Raw genomic sequence first — 18,321 nt, forward strand, 5'->3', positions numbered from 1 at the left:
AATAATCAATATAGTCTAGAGTTCTTGTGTTTTCAGGTGGACTTCCTGGGACACCAGGTCGCACAGTGGTATAAATTGATATCTGGATTTATGAATAAAAAACCAAAGACAGGTCTTAGAGACATTTGGAGCATTGAAATTAAGCATAAAATTACTGCATCTCAATGGCCACCTATTTGGTCTTGGAGGATGAGTTGTACAATGTCGGTATCTATGAGACAAACTTGTTTTTTTCTGTTGCACCGAGCTTTCTGGACCCCTGTTTGTTTACAAAAATTAGATAGCTCTAAGTCTAATAGATGTTGGCATTGTCATCTCGAAGCGGGGACTTTAGATCATTTATTGTTCTATTGTCCATTCATTTTGGCTTTTTGGAAATCGATTTGGGGCCAAATAAATTGTTTGTTGGAAACTCCTGTGGCTCTATCCTATGATAACTATATTATTTAGAATGTCAATGAGGAAGAAAAGTCAAATTTCTGCAAAGAATAATAAGCTATTACTTATTATGACAGGAGTTGCCATTCAGCAGATTACATTTAATTGGAAAAATTGGAATAGATTAAATTTTTGGTGGAATTCATTATGTCATATGTACAAGATGGAAAGAATGTTAGCCTTGCAGAAAGGTAATTTTAATAACTCAGGAGGTTTGGAGGCCATTAATAGAATATTGTAATGAGCAATTATTGGATTATCATTTTTCCCTAATAGGTATAATTGCAAAGTATGGGGGGGTGGGATTTCTGATTTGATATTAAATGATTAGATTAATAGGACAGAATATATAATATATTATATGACATATGTATATTATATGACATATGTATTACATATGAATTAGTAGGGTTGGGAGGGAGGGTTTAAATATTATGATTTAAGTTAAATTGATAGAGAATCAAGTGATATTGTATAAATTTAAATGTTATTTTATGATACACTTGTTGTAAGATGTAAAATGAATAAATAATTTTTTTTAAAAACTCTTTCGCCTTTATTTTCTCTGCCACTAGTTTGGAAAACCATATCGGCTTCCTTTTTCTCTTGTTTTTATTGATTTTCTTCACATAAAGGTCCGTAGCCGTTTTTATTGATTTTCTTCACATAAAGGTCCGTAACCGTTTTTATCGCTCCTTTCAGCTTAGACCACTGTCTTTCCACTTCTCTTATGTGCTCCCATCCTAACAGCTCTTTCTTCGGGTACTCTCCCATTGCATTAAAGTTCGTATGTTTGAAATCTAGGCCTTTAAGTATTGTGCGGCCGCTCTCCACTTTAGCCATTATATCAAACCAAACTGTTTGATGATCGCTACTCGAACATTAGAGATACTCTCTCCATTTGTGAGGACCAGATCCAATATCGCTTTTTCCCTTGTGGGTTCCGTCACCATTTGTCTGAGCAGAGCCTCGTGAAAGGCATCCACAATCTCCCTACTTCTTTCCGATTCTGCAGACGGAACATTCCAGTCCGCAACCAGCAGGTTGAAATCTCCCAACAGCAGAACCTCCTTTTTCCTTCCAAACTTTTGGATATCCACAATCAGATCCTTATCAATTTGCTGCGATTGAGTTGGAGGTCTGTAGACTACACCCACGTAGATAGAAGTTCCATTTTCTCTTTTCAGAACGATCCATATTGCTTCTTCCTCTCCCCAGGTCCCTTGCATTTCGGTCGCTTGGATATTGATCTTTACATAGAGAGCTACTCCTCCACCTTTTTGACCATCTCTGTCCTTCCTAAAAAGATTATATCCCGGTATGTTTGCATCCCATCCATGTGATTCACTGAACCATGTCTCTGTGATAGCGACAATATCTAGATCTGCCTCTAACATCAGGGCTTTTAGATCATGAACTTTGTTGCTTAGACTGCGAGCATTTGTTGTCATCTCCTTTTTCGTATAGATTTTTGTTTCATTTCACTTTCCTTTGCAATGCTAAGAAATGAGTTGCTGATATTGTTTATGTTGCAATCTTTACTACTATCACATCTTTTTTTTTGCCAGGGGTAGTCTCTATAATTGTCCTTCATACATACACCTTCTAGTTTAAATGGCTAGAAACATATTGTCTAAATTCCTCTGCAAGGTTTCTTTTTCCTGCTGTAGTAATATGTAGCCCATCAGTGCAATATAGCTTCTTGTCCTTCCATGTATTTCCCCATCCTCCTATGTACCTGAAACCTTCTCAGAAAAAGCTAAAGTCTTTACAAAAGGTTTCACTCCCTCACCAAGCTCCTGAAAAGCTTTCTGTGCTGCAAGTGTGGAGTTGTTGGCCAGGTGATTTGTTCCCAGATGGATAACAACACCAGTGTTAAAATCCTTAGTTTCTTCCTTAATTATAGTCTGTATTTGTCTGGAACTCCTGGTAGCTGAGGATCCTGGAAGACATTTTGGTCTCCTCGCTTTGTGTTCCAACAGCAATAGTTTTCTGTTTTTGGCTTTTTTATTTGTGCTTAGGGTGCACTTGTTCTCTTGAGTTACCTTCATTGGTTCCAGTCCCACTTCCCTTCTGTTTTCTTGAGTATCGCAGTGCACTAGTGGAGCAAAGGAATTCTGTAGAGGTAATATTAGTGAAGGTGGATGTTTCTGTGTTACATGTCGCAGTCTTCCTGCGCCTACTGTGACCCATTTATTCCTGGGCTGTTTTATTCTTTGAGGTAGAGGTGGTAAGTTGGTATGATTTTGTGGAGTGATGAAAGCTGCTTTAATTATATTCAATTCCTGTTTAAGTTTGCAGAGCTCCTCCTTAATACTGGCAAGTTGAAGATAGATGGGGCAAGCCTTAAGCCTCCAAATAGTGTGTCTTGGAATTAAAGCACCACAGTGATTGCATAGAATAAAGGTCATCTTGATTGGTTGTGAAGTGACTTGATTTGAGTAGTCCTGATTATTTGGGTCTCTATATATGAAATATATATAGTAGTTAGTAGTATGGTAATAGCCAAGTTGGTACTAGCAGGCTAAAACTTAGAAGAAAAAACTTAAGTTGGTGATGGTTGAATACTGTCCAGCAAGGCCTTGGGGACCTTGGAAGTTAAATGCTTGGGCAATAGCTTCACTAGTTTTTAGTAACTATTAGGGAAAGGGAGTGTGACTGTAGTTACCATCAAAGCACATAAGCATTGCCTCTGCCGAGTCAGACCATAGGTCCATCATGCCCAGCAGTCCGCTTCCGCCCCCCAGGTCAATGACCTGCAGTGATCCATTACTCTACTACTCTTTTACTCTACAGCATTTTATACTGTATAGTAACCCTCTAATTGTACCCCTTGATCCCCTTTTTCTTCAGAAACTCGTCCAATCCATTTTTGAACCCCAAAGTCGTACTCTGCTCTACCACCTCCTCTGGAAGCGCATTCCAGGTGTCCACCACCCCCTCTGTGTGAAGAAGAACTTTCTAGCATTTGTTCTGAGCCTATCTCCCATCAATTTTTTTGAGTGTCCTCTAGTTTTTGATGCCCCCGCCAGTCTGAAGAATCTGTCCCTCTCCACCTTCACTACACCCTTCATGATCTTATAAGTTTCTATCATATCCCCTCTAAGTCTCCGCTTTTCCAGGGTAAAGAGCCCCAGCTTCTACAGCCTCTCAGCATATGAAAGGTTTTCCATGCCCTTTATCATTTTTGTTGCTCTTTTCTGGACCCTCTCGAGTATCGCCATATCCTTCTTAAGGTACGGCGACCAGTACTGAATGCAGTACTCCAGATGCGGTCGCACCATCGCCCTATACAGTGGGAGGATAACTTCCTTGGTTCTGGAAGTGATACCTTTTTTGATAATGCCCAACATTCTGTTCGCCTTTTTTGAGGCCGCTGCGCATTGTGTCGCCGGTTTCATTATCCACCAAAACCCAAAATCCTTTTCTAGGTTGCCTTCCCCCAGTAACATCCCTCCCATCGCATAGTTGTACATCGGGTTCCCTTTCCCTACATGCATAACTTTACATTTCTCTACATTGAAGCTCATCTGCCATTTATTTGTCCACTCACTCAGTTTGTTCAGGTCCCTTTGAAGTTCTTTACATTCCTCTACAGATCTAACCTTACCAGAGAGTTTTATGTCATCCGTGAATTTTATAAATTCGCACTTTGTCACTGTTTCCAGGTCATTAATAAATATATTGAATAGTAGTGGTCCCAGCACCGACCCTTGTGGGACCCCACTGTTGACCTCTTTCCAGTCAGAATAGTGTCCCTTTACTCCTACCCTCTGTTTCCTGTTCGCCAGCCAGTTTCTGATCCATCTGTGTATGTCCCCTTCCACTCTGATTCCACAGTTTCCATAGTAGGCGCTCGTGAGGTACCTTGTCGAAGGCTTTCTGGAAGTCCAGGTATACTATGTCTGTGGGGTCACCTTTGTCCAAATGTTCGCTTATCCCCTCGAAGAAGTGCAGCAGGTTCGTTTGGCAAGATCTTCCAGTACAGAAACCATGCTGGCTTGTTCTCATCAGGTTATTTTTTTCTATATGCTCATTGATACTGTCCTTGATTAATGATTCGGCCATCTTCCCTGGAACTAAGGTTAAGCTGACCGGTCTATAATTCCCCGGGTCACCTCTGGATCCCTTCTTGAAGATAGGTGTAACATTCGCTATCCTCCAGTCTTCCGGTATTACCCCCGTTTTCAAGGATAGGTTGCAAATCTGCTGCAGTAACTCTGCTATTTCGTCTCTAAGTTATTTTAGTATTCTTGGGTGGATTTCGTCCAGGCCCGGAGATTTGTCAGTTTTTAGCTTATCTATCTGTTTGAGTACGTCTTCAAGGCTTACCTCCATGCACGATAATTTTTCCTCTTGGTCCCCCTTGAAGAATTTTTCCGGTTCCGGAACACTGGTTGTGTCTGTTGTGTCCTCCTTCGTGAAGACCGATGAGAAAAACGTGTTTAATCTATCCGCTACTTCCTTTTCCTCCTTTACTACTCCTTTCCTGTCACCCTCGTCCAGGGGTCCCACCTCCTCCCTCGCCGGCTGTTTCCCTTTCACATATCGAAAGAAGGGTTTAAAGTTCCGTGCCTCCTTTGGAAGTCTCTCTTCATACTCTCTCTTTGCTGTTCTGACTACGCGGTGACATTTTTTTTGGTGCTTCCTGTGCTCCTTCCAATTTTCTTCGGTTTTGTCCTTTTTCCCCATCCTGAAGGATTTTTTCTTATCTCCTACCACCTTTGCATATTGTTAACAAAGTTTGGGCATAAGGTATGGGGTAGGGGAAAATGTTGCATAAAGCATAACTTCTTAATACTCACCAATTAGGAGGAAAACAGAAAGCGACTTGGAGAAAGAGTTGTATTCTTCCAATGAAGTTTATGTGGCTGGTGACCAGTAGCTGTGGTACAGATTGAAAACTAAATGGGCTAAGTGCTCTTTTGCTGCCGGCATTTACTATGGGTGCCATATATCTAAATGGAAAACGATACACGAACTTGTGTTACACTTGACTGAAAAAGTCAAATTGGAGCAATCACTCTCTCAATATGAAACCCTCAGAGTCCTGCACTGCTCAATATTGTCATTGAAACAGATGAAAGCAGGTGTACAATTTTTCTTTCATTGGATTTTCATTTTTATGGTTCTGTCTTATAATTCTTATCTTATGCACTGTGTTGACTGTGAAATGTGCAACTAAATGCCCATAAATAGATAGATAAATAAATATGAATAAATAACTAGCAGCACTTATCTTTAACGTGTCGCTGCGTGTGTGGCATCAAACGCCTAACCCGTAACCAAACAAGGCCCGACGGGACCCGTTTCGCCAATTATGGCTTCTTCAGGGGTCGAGAAGTTCAGGCTGAAAGAAAGATTACAATTATTCAATATTGTGTATATAATACTCTCAAACTACCAGTCAAGTAAGACTATTTAAATTATAGCACGTCGTCGATATATCTAAACCATTTGTGGTTATGATCCACAAATGGAGAATTTGTTATCCACGTTTTTTCAAAAGTGTCCCAAGAGGAAGCTTTATCTACCATTAAAGAGGAACTTGAAACACGGATACAACCCCATACCATTCCAACTGAGTTTTTGTGTGTACTAGCAAGTATGGCTATGAAGGAGAATTTCTTTCTTTTCGATGGACAATATTACAAATAAAACAAAGGGGTTGCTATGGGCGCCATCTTTGCTCCATCGGTAGCCAATTTATTTATGGACCCTTTTGAAAAAAACGTGGATAACAAATTCTCCATTTGTGGATCATATCCACAAATGGTTTAGATATATCGATGACGTAGAGAATCTATTGGCATTCCATGTGTGGCTTAATAGCTGTGACTCAAACATTCAATTCTCGATGGTCTATGCAGACAACAACATAACTTTTTTGGATTTGATAATCACTCAAGTCATAAATCATTTTGAAATCAATACGTATATCAAACCAACAGACAGAAATTCTGTACATTCTTAGATTTTAAAAGTTGCCATCCACCTAGTTTAAGAAGAAACTTGCCTTTTTCTCAGTTTCTTCGTTTAAGACGCAATTGTTCCTCTATTTCCATCTTTGAACACAAATCCAACTTAAAACAAAATAAATTAACAGTTCCTATTGTGGAACATTGTGCTCAATTTAAACATAAGTTTACTGACCTTAAATGTTTCTGTATCGATAAAGTAGAATCCAACATAAGAGGGGGAGATAAACAGAGGTAATTGCACCAGAAAGAATGCCGATGGATTTTCTCTTTAAACACAGTTAAACCAACAGGTCTCAATAGTGCTATTGATTGGTATGCTTTTTTCTAAAAGCAAAATAATTGTAGCACAAAGAGTAGCAGAATGTTTTTTTAAAATTCTTAATCAAAATTCCTTTTCAACTTTTTTGTTAAGATAAGCTTAAAGTTAGTGGGAGGTCACTAAGTGAGGTCATTAAGTTTGGCTATATAGAGCATGCGCGCATTTTTGATCTGCTAAGAGCGGGTCAGGCTGTTCACAGTGAGTACCAAGTTATAATTTAAATAGTCTTACTTGACTGGTAGTTTGAGAGTATTATATACACAATATTGAATAATTGTAATCTTTCTTTCAGCCTGAACTTCTCGACCCCTGAAGAAGCCATAATTGGCGAAACGGTCCCGTCGGGCCTTGTTTGGTTACGGGTTAGGCGTTTGATGCCACACACGCAGCGACACGTTAAAGATAAGTGCTGCTAGTTATTTATTCATATTTATTTATCTATCTATTTATGGGCATTTAGTTGCACATTTCACAGTCAACACAGTGCATAAGATAAGAATTATAAGACAGAACCATAAAAATGAAAATCCAATGAAAGAAAAATTGTACACCTGCTTTCATCTGTTTCAATGACAATATTGAGCAGTGCAGGACTCTGAGGGTTTCATATTGAGAGAGTGATTGCTCCAATTTGACTTTTTCAGTCAAGTGTAACACAAGTTCGTGTATCGTTTTCCTATTACATAGTGGAACTTGTCACCGTTGTTTTTGAAGTAGTGATATATCTAAATGCACAATCGTTAGCAGTTTCATCCTGAGCTGAACCTAGTACTGACAACATCTTGAGACTGTGGCTTTTATGAAAGCCATGCTGGCAAGGACCCAGAGCAGTGAATTCATCTAAGAAATTGTCAAGCTGAACAAGTGCTGCTTGCTTAAAAAGTTTGCCAATAACTGGTATTTTGCTAGTGGTGATTGGCTAAATTAAAGTTGTCAAATCATTTAAATATTAATTACAGCCTGTTTCAACTCGAATGGATAAAAATATATCGCAAAAGAGGTCCAAATAATGTTAAGTACATTGGGAGCAAACAGATCCTTTAACTCCATTACCAACTAGGTAAAGCAGGGATCCAGAGGACTAGAGGTAAATGCCAAACAAGAAAAAGCAGTAGTTCATCCGAGTCCAGAATATTAATGTGCCCCCTTTAAATGAGATCCAGATGCTCATCTCACTCTGTAACTGAGCTAATCAGTTCTTTTGGTCTTTTTGTAGGATATGGACTATACTAGAATGATAGAACGCCTCCTGAAACTTGCAGTAAGTATTCAATTCCATACTCTACAATATTCATATTGTGTGAGAGCAGCTGAAGTAGAAGAGAGGAATCTTCTTTCAAGGAGATAGCTGCTGAGTGAGCATGTGGGGACAATTTACATACTGCCTGCAAAGATTTCAGCTACTTTTTATTGATGGACTTTGTACCAGTTTTCAAAATACACGTATACTTTCAGTTCATAAATTATTTCAGACCCTTGTACCTCCTATTTTCAACTAAAACAATTTGTACTTCTGCAGCTTCACTCTCCAATGGACCTACACAACATACTTTTACCTGTATAGCAGAGGAAGAGTTTTCCCTGAATTCTTAAAATTGCCCTCATAAGATATGATAACTTTAGCCTTTACATCTATCTCTACTGTAATACTGTACACATTGAATCCTTGCTGAAAAATTGTGGGATATAAGACCTGTATAGCATAGTATAATGTTAGTCTATCCATAAACAAAAAGGCTAGTTTCCAGAACTGATAGAACTGGAAACTCTGCTTAAACATCCCTGTCTTTTAAGCAGTTTGAGTCCTCTGTGGTTCCAAGTCATGCCTTTAACACTTCTATTGTCTTCAAGACAAAGTTGAGGCAGTACTTATTGAACTCGCATCCTCTGTTTGAATTTTGATGTCATATTATGCTTGTTATCTGCCCTGAGGAATGGTGGGATATAAATAAAACTACCATACCATAGTTCTATTCATATCCAATTGCAATGTCAAAAAGAGATTTTAAAAAACCAGAGCTATTGTGTACCAACACACTAGGCGGGCAGTAAATAAGGCAAATCGCAGAGCCCATGTTTCTCATCATGACATCAATTGTCCCTTGGAAAATGACAGTTTTTCTGCTTGTTCATGGATTTTTGCGAAGCTTCTAGGAACTGCTTTGCCTGCTTGGAGAGGATCCTTCAGGGACCTATACACCTAGCCTGCTGAAGATTTGTGGAGCTCAGGGTTCCAGACCCTCAGCACTTGTTCATTTTTGACTTGATCAGGAGTTTGAGCTTAGGCTGATAGGTACCAATAGCGTTCCTCCCCTCTTTGTTTTAATCCTGCATCGAGTATTGCTGTTGGGGGTAGATCAGTCCAACTGGCAGCCCAAAGATCTCGACGTGAAAGCTGACCTGTGGCTTGAGGCACAAAATCCCTCTAGATCCAGCATATTTGGTCTGTGAGTACAGGCTATGACAGCCTAAGGGGAAAATTGGCAGGGGAGTCTTGAAAACTTTTTTGTTTTGACTGGTGTTTTTTTAAATTATTATTATTATTATTTATTTATTTGAATATCACAGTATATGATACATACAGTATTTTAAAGCAAATATGAGTCCACGTCAAGGAGAGAGAGGGACATCATCATACATGTTAACCAATAGGAAAAAAACAAAAAGAAAATAATTTGCCTGTATGTACAACATTTTTAAGTTAATTTAAACCACCATCTCTTTAACAGGAATCTTTCTAACTGATCCGGTTCAAAAAAAGCGTACGATGTATTAAGATAAGTAACCAAAAACATTTGACTGGAAATGTTAGGAAAAAAGTTGCACCCAAAGAAATTACTCGATTTATATTGAAGAAATTGTTTATGCCTGTATTGGGTGTTTCTGGAAACATTTGTAATTTCTAGTCACAAAACAAGGAATCTTTTTTCAGGAAATAATTTTTCAAAACGATACTTTTAATACTTTCAGAGGAGAAAGTAACCAGGAGAGTAGCACGATCAGAAATTTCATCTTGAGTAGTTTCAAGAAATAAGGTCAAATTTTCCAGTGGATCTTTTTTTTTTTAAAATCTTTATTCATTTTATTTCTTTCAACAAGTGTACAATATTATTACAATTAATTCACATAACTCACTTGACATTCTTAAACAACGTTATTATACATATTTTAATTCCCCCCCACCCGCCTCCCATCCCTCCCCATATCAACAAAATAATCTATCCAAACATATACATACCTAGACATCCCTCTTCTATAATACAATTAATCTTACATTAACCTATCCCTCCCCCCACCCTTTCTTCCTCAAACTCTTTTTTCATTGTATTATATAAATTAAATGCACAATAAATATAACTCATCATATTACATATATCCCCTAATATTCCATAACAATATATCTCCACTAAATTTACCCCCTTTCCTTTTCTATTCATACATATATACTATATTTCTTATATTCATTAATCAGTTAAAATATACCGCTATTTAATTAGAATATCCTATCCCCCCACCCCCATTTCTACAAATTATCCCATAAGGAAAAAGAATAAACCTTAATCTTTATAATATTCAATTAATGGCCTCCACACCTCCTGAAACCTTTTAAAATGACCTTTCTGTACTGCAAGTAGTCTTTCCATCCTGTACATATACCAGTGGATCTTTTTAATTCAGATCCTTTAGAAGTACCTCCCTTCTGGTTAACTATCCCTCTAACTGGGAGATAGAAACATCTATTCAGCACTATAGTTTCAGCATTACACAATTCTAGAACCTCTTTGAAATACTTCCTTAGTAGTATCTCTGCCGAAAGCACTGGACATATTGGAAAATTAAATATTCTCAGGTTAGATTTAGTCGGTCCTCGAGGGCCGCAATCGAGTTGGGTTTTCAGGATTTCCCCAATGAATATGCATGAGATCTATTTGCATGCACTGCTTTCATTGTATGCTAATAGATCTCATGCATATTCATTGGGGAAATCCCGACTGGATTGTGGCCCTCGAGGACCTACTTTGACACCTGTGGGTTAGAAGTTCTCATATGATTTTCCATAATCTGGCATTGCCTATGCAACCAATGATTATATTTAATTGCTGATGTACTTGTTTGTTGTAACAATCCAATCTGAGTTTCTGATTTTTTAAGAGCTTCTCCCCAAACATTAATTTTCTCATTCATATTTTTCATTTTAGACACTACTTGATCTAAAAAAGCACAAAGCTTCTTTCTATACTGGACCCTGTAATAAGGCCTCAGATCTCTTAACCACAGTCCAAACATCCATAAGCGTTACATTCTGAGGTATTTCCTCATTAGACAAATTACCAATAGGAAACTCAACTGGCTGCAAATTGTTCTCTACTAATGGGGAATCTATATGTGGTTGCTGTAAGTTTTGGTCTGAGGCCATCTTGTTTCCTATAGGGAGACTACCAATTGGACAAGTCTCCCCTGGAGAGAAGCATGAAACCGGTGGTCCCGGGGAGATCCTTTCCCCCATACTTAATGAGGCACCCGATAAGTTCCCTGCAATAGGAGAAGAAGAGATAGGCTTTGGAGCCAATACTAGATGGTTTTCTATAGGGCCTGGGAGTGTTGGGGTACAAGATGGTAGTATTTTAGATTTTACCTTGCATTTCCTCATAATCTAAGAAACAGTAAAATCTATCAAACCGTTCTATGAGCTCCACCAAGGCTCCAAAGAGGCTCACATGCCCTGCAGCTGTGCCACAGGAAGCGGTGAGTTCTTATCTCTGATGCTTGCCCCGCCAATTGGCACCAGCGAGGTGCCTTGGGAGCAGATGATACACACCAAACACAGCCGCTGAATACCTCCTCTCCTCAGGCAGCAATGTCTCCTCTCTCACCATTTTGACTGTTTCTACAGTTAAGTCTTTGGCACCCTCTAAAATCCTATTTTTAAATTTTTTTTGCTCCAGATCTGAAGCGTGTTGAAGTCGTATTATGTTGCCAAAATGCTGTCATGGTGGCATTTTGGATTTCCCGATTTGTCTTCTAAGTTATCCAAAACACTTTGGTTTGCCTCAAAACTGATAGGGATGGAGTCTTTGGACCATAATATCCCTATAGTTTGTTATCTTGATAATATCTTTTCCAGTAGATAGGGATGGTATGCTGACACCCCTCATCAATTTTTCAGACTCAAGCTTAATGGTCAGTTCCATAACTAAAGATTTCACTGTCAGACCGACTATGAATTAGGAAGCGACTGTGTATACTATTACAAGGGAGGAATGACTGAGCTCCATAAATATTCAAGCTGTTTGTGTTTCTTGTTTAACTTATATTTTCTTGCATTCATTATTCTCCCAGAGGCTTGTTAATGTTTTAACCATATTCCTGTTTCTTCAGTGATTGTTTTAAATTTATCTGAGAAGATCAGACACCTGGTTTGGGGGAATTCCCCATACCCCTCCTTCTCCTTTCTTGTTCTGTAGGACTGTCGCCAGCTTTGGTACGAATTGAAGGGGGCAACAGAGACCACGGAGAAGGCGGAGGAGTTGAAAAGATGTGATTGACATCTTCTGTAGTATGTTCGTGAACACAGATGGATAACCCTGTGGTTTAGCATACCATCCCTATCTACTGGGAAAGATATTATCAAGGTAACAACCTAATCTCTTTTTAATTTCTGCTCTCCCCCCCTCCCGTGACCCCCAGATGATGAATATTAAATAGTAGATCACCTCCACTTATCTAAGGCCTGACCGCAACAAAAGTAGCAGTGTGCACTCAGATCCCAGTTTTCTGCCTGGGTTTTTAGTGGAGGAGGGAGGGGGCAGAGCCCATGAACCTTCAATGACTTAAAGCTCCATGCTAATTGCCACAACTGGACATGGGGCTAGATTTACAAAGCAAACTGATCAGGTACCAATCGGTTTGCGACCCCTTTACTATCAAATTTCCCTCCGGCCTGATTAACTTACCTCTCCTGCGATCCGCTTCAAATCTGTGCATGCAAATGAGGTGAAATGCATGCAAAGTAGGCTGGGACGCGATTCACAACACCAAATTTCAGATCCGACTGGGCTGGCCAATCACCTGAAGAAGCGACTGCTGGGGACCAGTCAAATGTCTTTCCGACTCTCCAGCCCTGCACGCCCCGATGATCTTCTCCTGCCCGCTCTGCTCCATGCTCTTCTTCTGCCTGCCACCCCGATGAAAAAAGCAAAAAATAAAAAAGTTGTGGCCCCGAAAACCTCCTGAAGCCCTGACTCTCCCAGATTCTCCCACTGCCCCGAACACCTGCCTGCCTGCCCTTCACGCCTGCCTCGATTGCCTGCCCCGACTCCCACCCTTCCCCACAGTGCAAGCCCGGAGGTCTAGCGCATGCGCAGACCATCTACAGATGGTCTGCGCATACGCGAGGCTCGCTTAACAGCGATCCGTGCCTGCAGATGGGGGCGTTCCTTCGATTGCCCCCATCTGCATATTTACTTGTTGGGAATTCGTCGGACCTGCCCGGATCAGGCAGGTTAGTGAATCTGGCCCATGGTTCATAGTGGAGATCCAGGAAAGGGAGTGGGGAGCAGCTTGTTCAGTGACCCCAGTTAGGGTTTTGATCCACAGTGTAGAAATCGCTGCTTGAGCATCATGACCCTGATTCTCTATAGGTCGCCTAAAATAAGCACAATTCCATAGATGTTAGGTGCACTGTATAGAATCACACTTAGAGCTACCTAAGCATTACAGCCTTTAGGTGTACCATAGATAGACCAATGTTTTCTTGGCCTAAATACCTGAAACTAACTCCCACTTTTAATTCTGCATTTTACACTAGGCGCTTAACTTTATACAACCACGCCTAGCAAGTTGTGTGGTTACTTAGCATCAATTATGAAGTGTTAAGTTCCAGTTAAGCCTATTAATTAAGTTAGGTGCACCTAACTTTGGGCTAGATTTACTAACCTGCCTGAATCGGAACCTTCCGATTCGGGCAGGTCCAACAAATTCACTAACCTAAAATATGTAGATGGGGGCAATGAGAGGAACACCCCCATCTGCCTGCACGGATCACGCATGCGCAGACCCGTCCGAGCCGCAACTTTTTTTTTTTTTACTCTTTAAACTTTTGCGAGCCCGTGGGTTTAACCTGCTTCATGTTAAAACCATGGGCTTGCATAGGCAGTCGGGGCAGGCATGTTCGGGGGCCCGACTCTCCTGCTCCTATGCAGTGGCGGCAGCAGCCTCTTCCCTCTTTCCCTTCAGAGCGAGCCCGCGGGTTTAAAACTGGCATGCAGCCCCACTTTAAAACCACGGGCTTGCACTGCGTGGAAGGGCGGCAGAGAACAGGAGAGTCGGGGTGAGCAGGCAGGAGAGATTGGGGCAGGCAGGCAGGGGGTTCGGTGCAGGTAGGCAGGCACGTTCAGGGTTGCAGGAATTGGGGCTGACAGATTAGAAAGCAGGGCGGCGAAGGCAGGACAGTTGCAAAGGGCTTCAGCGACTGGTCCTCAGTAGTCGCTTTTTGCGAGCCCAGTCGGATCAAAAAAAAAAAAAATTAAGTGTATCGCGTCCCTGCCTACTTTGCATGCAGTTCCCCTCATTTGCATGTGCGCACCAGAATCGGATCACTACACAGGTTAGTGAATACTGCAGGAGGGAAATCTGGTCGCAAAGGGTTTGCCTAGTGAATCTAGCCCTTTAGGTGCTCTGTATAGAATCGAGGCTCTTGTGTACAAATTCTTATGCCCAGGAAGATGTCTTGAAGGTGAATCATATACTGGGTGTAAAGTCTTGTACTTGTTGCAATCTTTGTGGATTTTCAGATTCTGAGAATATGGTATAGAGTTCCTGTTTTCCTGACAATGGCATAATTTTCTTCACAGGTACCAAATCATTTCATCTGGCTTATCTTTTTCTATTGGTTTTTCCATTCCTGCTTGAATTTTGTAGCAGAGCTGATGCAATTTGGAGACAGAGAATTCTACAGAGACTGGTGGTAAGTTCCAACTAATTATGCAGGAAATTAACTTTTTGAAATACCGGTTATAGCATGTCAGTTCTGAGGGTAAATAGTGTGGTGGTACTCTGTGTTAACCGTAACCAGTCATAGACCACTGGAAAACTGGCAAGCACATAGTTCAGGTAGAATATGACAAGACATTTATGTTAACATAGAGAATAGAAAAAGAGAAAAAAATGTACATACAATGTAATCATGATGAAGAAAGACAGATGCCCTGTTAAGCAGGGCACAGAACAATCATTCTGTATCCCAGCTGTTCATAGATTAAACCATGCGAGACAATAGTGCATGGACAATGCCGGGCAGACGTGTGCAGAATGTCAGCACGCTGGAATAAAACAATATTTTAAGAACATAAGAAGTTGCCTCCACTGGGTCAGACCAGAAGTCCATCGCGCCCAGCGGTCCGCTCCCGCAGCGGCCCATCAGGCCCATGACCTGTGTAGTGGTCCCTGACTAATTCCTATAACCTACCTCTACTTCTATCTGTACCCCTCAATCCCCTTATCCTTTTAAAGCACTCCGAGGGGGTGTGAGGCTGGGGAATCCCCCCCCCCCCCACTTTACTTGGAACTGTTGGCGCTCCCGTTAGGGGAGAACCCCCCCATTATAAACAGCCTTTTTTAATTTTTTTTTATTTTTTTGAGGGGGCGTGTATTGGACACGTAACAAGATGGTCGGGTAAAGCAATAGCTCAGTGAAGACAGGCTATATTTATAGAAGATAAGCTACAAATATTAGTTTTTAAAGTTTAAAAGTGTCAAATCCATCTGATTATGGCATCCAGCAAGCAAAACAAAAACGATCTGGTTAGAGGAGGAACCGGGTTGGGCAGTAATAAAAGATCAAAACAAGAAACGGCAACTCCGTCCAAAGTTCCATTGCCAATGGAAGAAAATTATAACTGAACTTCGACAAATGAAGGCAATTGTTTTAGAAAGGGGGAGGAGCCAGCGCGGCACACGCGGTGCCGAAGAGAGGAGAAGAGGAGCTGTGAGGAGAAAGGCAGCGTTTCACTGCTCAGTGGGGAGGAAGACAGCGTCGGTGCTGAGCACCGAAGAAAGGAGGCAGTAACAGCAGGAACCAGGTTCGGGGAAGCGGCGAGAGTTCGCTCCGCCCCCCCCCCCCCGCGTCAGAGGCAGCGCCGGACTAATCATTAAAGGGGGAGGAGCCAACGGCGCCCAGCCGTTCGGCACCCGGCGAAGGCGAGCGGCAAAGGCGCTCGCCTTAGCGAGAGCGCCTTTGCGAAGGGCCTCAAGAAGGGCCAAGTTACTACACCCAGGAATACCTGGGAAAGACTGAAAGGTACGGAAGAAGCAGGCGCACAAGGAACGACACACACAAACAACGGTAAGGTAAGGTAGAGCAAAGGCAGTACACACAAGAAGAAGGCAAGAAGCAGGCACACAAAGAACAAACACAAACAAAGTATAGTAAGGTAGAGCGAAGGCAGCACACACAAGAAGAAAGCGCTGAAGAAAGCAGGCACACAAGGAGCACGTAATCTTAAGTGTTATCTTAAAGTAGGAACGACTATGGAAGCAGAGGGAAACCACAAGATGAGCTTTCCAGTGTTCTGCACCGACTGTCATATGTATGACTACCTCCCCTCGGGGAGACAGTCGTATGTATGCGGTCGGTGTCAGGAACTGGAAAGCTTGAAGAAGGAAGTCAAGCGACTAGAGGACAAGATACAGGAACTAGAAGGACTTTACACCACGGAAGACCCAGTCAGGACAGCTGAAGATTTCACGAGCGAGAGACATATCGAGGAGGAAGTCAGGGAACTTGAGAAATTCATTGAAGAAGCATACAAGAGGAGGGTGGAAGAGAACGAGCTTCAGATGATAGAAGAAGCTACACCTACATCGAAGGGAGAACAAGAAGCAGAAGACCTCAAAGAAGACACCCACAAAGAGAAATTGACCAGTCGATGCCCAGAAGAAGAGAGAGCGAAGCACACCGAGGACATTGACCTGAGACCGAAGCGAACATTGAAGAAGGGAAAATCAGCGATCCTAGTGGGGGACTCGATCCTGAGGCATGTGGACAGCCACATAGCAGGAGGGAGGGAGGACTGACTGGTAACCTGCCTCCCAGGAGCGAGAACCAAGGACATCGTGGACAAAATTGGAAAGATCCTGGAAGGTGCGGAGACGGAAGAGACCGCAGTAATGATCCACATTGGGACGAATGATGTCAGCAGGAGAGACTACAAAAGAAGTTCGCTGATAGAACAGTTCAAGATTCTGGGAAGGAAGCTGAAGATGAGGACCCAGAAGATAGCATTCTCAGAGATCCTACCGGTACCGAGGGCAGATGTGAAAAGGCAGGATGAACTACAATCAATAAATGCGTGGATGAGGAGATGGTGTGAGGAAGAAGGATTCCACTTCGTGAGGAACTGGACGACGTTCTGGGGCAAGAGCAAGCTCTACAGGAGAGATGGATTGCACCTGAGCACAGCGGGAACTAGACTTCTAGCAAACAATGTCAAGAGAGGAATAGAACAGGCTTTAAACTAAGAAGAAGGGGAAAGCCGACAGTCGACCAAGCGTCGATGTTTCGGAAAAAGGTATCCCATGAAGATTCTGAGGGGAAAAAAGGCTGGGAAGAAACAAGGGACAAATTACAGGAGTCGACTAACCAAGAAGAGGAGGTTAGAAAGATTGTAGCCAAAGAGAAGAATCTAAAGACCGAAGCACAGGGAAAGGAATTAAAGGCAACAAAATTCCAGGAGCTAAATTGCATATATACTAATGCAAGGAGCCTAAGAAACAAAATGGGGGAATTAGAAGCCATGATCATTGCGGAGGACATAGACATCATTGGAATCTCTGAAACATGGTGGAATGAGGAAAGCAAATGGGATACAGCACTGCCGGGGTACAAGCTCTATCGCCAGGACAGGTCAGGACAGAAAGGCGGTGGAATAGCACTATACATAAAAGAAAGCATACAATCGACAAGAATGGACACAGCGGAGACGGCCAACAAGCTAGAATCACTATGGGTTAAAATACCAGGAAGGAAAGGGCCTAAAATAAAGATAAGCCTATACTATCGTCCACCCGGACAAACCGGAGATATTGATGATGAAATGGAAGCCGAGATGAAGCGAGAATGCAAAGGCAGTAACACGGTTATTATGGAAGACTTCAACTACCCTGGGATAGACTGGAGTCTTGGAAGCTCAAGATGCGCTAGGGAGACAGAATTTCTGGAGGCTGTACAAGATTGCTTCATGGAACAGCTTGTTAGAGAACCGACAAGAGGAAATGCCACTCTGGATCTAATCCTAAATGGGCTAAGGGGACCTGCAAAGGAAGTGGAAGTAGTGGGACCGTTGGGAAACAGCGATCATAATATGATCAAGTTCAAGATGGAAGTAGGAATACTGAAAGGAAAGAGAACCATAGCGACAACTTTTAACTTCAGGAAGGGAAACTACGAAGCAATGAGGGGAATGCTAAAGAAGAAACTTAGGAACACTTCCCAAAAATGGCAGACGGTAGAACATGCCTGGTCCTTTTTCAAGGACACGGTGAGCGGGCCCAAAATCTATATATCCCCAGATTTAGAAAAGGGTG

At 41.7% G+C, this 18,321-nt stretch overlaps 1 protein-coding gene across 1 annotated transcript in view; it reads left to right on the forward strand.

The window, feature by feature from the left end:
- DGAT1 (diacylglycerol O-acyltransferase 1) overlaps positions 1-18,321 on the forward strand; it is a 286,769-nt gene that overhangs the window by 194,910 nt on the left and 73,538 nt on the right. The window contains exons 12-13 of the mRNA XM_033933026.1: positions 7,955-7,999; positions 14,592-14,704. Of these exons, the coding sequence (XP_033788917.1) occupies positions 7,955-7,999; positions 14,592-14,704 (158 nt within the window). The remainder of the gene's footprint in view (positions 1-7,954; positions 8,000-14,591; positions 14,705-18,321) is intronic.

This window comes from Geotrypetes seraphini, chromosome 2 (assembly GCF_902459505.1).
Source record: "Geotrypetes seraphini chromosome 2, aGeoSer1.1, whole genome shotgun sequence".
In the NCBI taxonomy this organism is placed as follows: Eukaryota; Metazoa; Chordata; class Amphibia; order Gymnophiona; family Dermophiidae; genus Geotrypetes; species Geotrypetes seraphini.